General features: G+C 34.3%; 1 protein-coding gene across 1 annotated transcript; it reads left to right on the forward strand.

The window, feature by feature from the left end:
* Positions 1–391: 391 nt before the first annotated feature.
* Positions 392–1377, forward strand: LOC131618854 (uncharacterized). The gene is made up of 2 exons (XM_058890011.1): positions 392–762; positions 890–1377. The coding sequence occupies exons 1-2, from the start codon at positions 759–761 to the stop codon at positions 1363–1365; spliced, it is 480 nt and encodes a 159-aa protein (XP_058745994.1). The 5' UTR covers positions 392–758; the 3' UTR covers positions 1366–1377.
* The last annotated feature ends 792 nt before the right edge of the window (positions 1378–2169 follow it).

Consider the following 2169-nt stretch of genomic DNA (forward strand, 5'->3'; position numbering starts at 1 on the left):
ATATATATATATATATATATATATATATATATATATATATATATATATATATATATATATATATAATAAGTTATTTTATGTATTCAAAAGTTGTTATCAAGTGTATTTAATTTTTTTTAACGTTATGTGGTAAGTTATAAATTTTTAATCAGTCAATATTACAAATATTATTTTCAAAAAAAAAAATTATTTATGAAATTTTCACCTTTGAATATCATATCTGTTATATAAAATCATAAGGATAAAAATGTAAATTATTAACAAAACTCCTCCCCTCTCCTCGTGAACCAAACATATTTTGAAACAAAACCCCTCCCCTCCCCTCTTTTGAACCAAACATTCATATAATTAATAAAAATTCCTCCCCAATCATTAGTTAAAAGGGTTTTATAAAAAAAAATCTAGAGAGAGATGCTCCTCCTTCTCTCTAGAAATTTCTCCCCAAATCCTTTAGGGTTTGGTGGCTCTTTCCCACCCTCATGGTGGCCCTTGCCTTCCACCCCTATGGTGGTCACATCCCTCTCTTTTGAGAGCACCCTCCTTCCCATTCGTTGTCTTTCTCAAGTCTTCACAATAACAACGGTTAAGTCTCCCTTTCTTCTGTTTCGGCCACCACCGGAGCCACCACCACTAACAAAGAACAAGTTAGTTGTGGGTTTTCTTCACATCCCACACACCTTTTCGGCGGATGCTTCTCGCTCTTCGGCTACTCCTTCTCTCTCGCTGCCCGGAACTACTCGTCCTCCACCGAAGCCGCCATGGGTAAATGTTGTACTATTGGGTTTTGTCAAGATGATTCATAAGAGTTTTGTGTCTTGTAAGGTGTTGGTGTCTCTCTTGCTCTTGTTGTTTCTGGTTTATGTTATTTTGCTGTGTGAATTGCTCTTAGGCTTAGGGTGTTGTCAACTCGTGCTCAAGGTGTTTGATGATAGGTCTCAAAGAAGCTCGGATGATGATGTTGTATTTTTGAGGAAGAACCTTTTCAGGGCTGGTGCAAATCAATCTCCTTTTTCCATTCAACATTTGATTCATCCACAAATTGTGAGTTTTTTCAATATTGTGAACCGGTATAATCGACTTGCGCGTGATAAAGCTAGTGTTAAAGCTAAAGATATGATCCTTAATTGGATAGATATAAAGATTGTGGTTCCTAAACTCATTTGTATCTTGCGGAAGAGTTCTGTTTGGTGGATTGGATTAAGGAATTGGTTTGGTAACTCCTTTTTAGGTTCTTTTTTTGCTAAGTTTATTGAAGTCCATAGCTTGTTTGGCTCAATTATTAGTGTTGTTGTTAAATTGTGGATGGGAAATACCCTAACACAATCTCTTTCACTATGTTTGTACCTTTCATTTTTCATCTATTGAATGAGTTTGTTTTACCGTAAAAAAAAATATAAAAATAAAAATTCCTCCCCTCCCCTTCCCTTAATTAAAATCCCTCCCCTCCCCCTCATTTGAACCAAACAGTATATATTTAATAATTATAATTTCATCTTTTCTCCTTTTAAAAATAAATATTATTCAAAAAAACTTGTTCATATATTAAAAAATACATTATATTATGTATGTAATGTTAATTAATTGGATGTCGTGGTCAACGATTTGTAAATAAAAAACGGCAGGTGGACTGAGAATTAAACACTATGGATTCTTCATTGTTGCTTTACTCAGCAAATGAGCTTGAAGAATTGTGGATAGATAGAATTTTCAATGGTCGCAACTTCTTAGCCTTTAAGTATGGAGACATAAACTGTCTATTGCTTTACCCAACTAAACCCTTTTGCAATTAGAAAATTATATATTTGGTGGCGGGATATTCGGAGCATTGTGGCAACTTTGAATATGGAAGAGTCTTGGTTTCAAAGAGAAATTTCATGTAAGCTTGATTCAAGATCAGATATAGATTTTTGGAGATTTAATTGGTTTGATCCCCAACCTCTTAAGGATATTTTCTCAATAGTTTTCGAGTTGGTCAGTGATCAAAGGTTGATGATTAGTAATGCAAGTTCATGGTCGTAAGGTGTTTGGTCTTAGAATTTTGGAATCAATTCTGCTTCCGTGTCTGCAAATGTGTGTGAAAAGGTCCAAGAACTGTACAATATTTTGGAATACGTTTTGCCTGTCCTTTTAGTAGAAGATTATGTTTCGTGGTGGGAACCTTCTGGTTTA

This window comes from Vicia villosa, linkage group LG1, assembly GCF_029867415.1.
Source record: "Vicia villosa cultivar HV-30 ecotype Madison, WI linkage group LG1, Vvil1.0, whole genome shotgun sequence".
Lineage (NCBI taxonomy): Eukaryota > Viridiplantae > Streptophyta > Magnoliopsida > Fabales > Fabaceae > Vicia > Vicia villosa.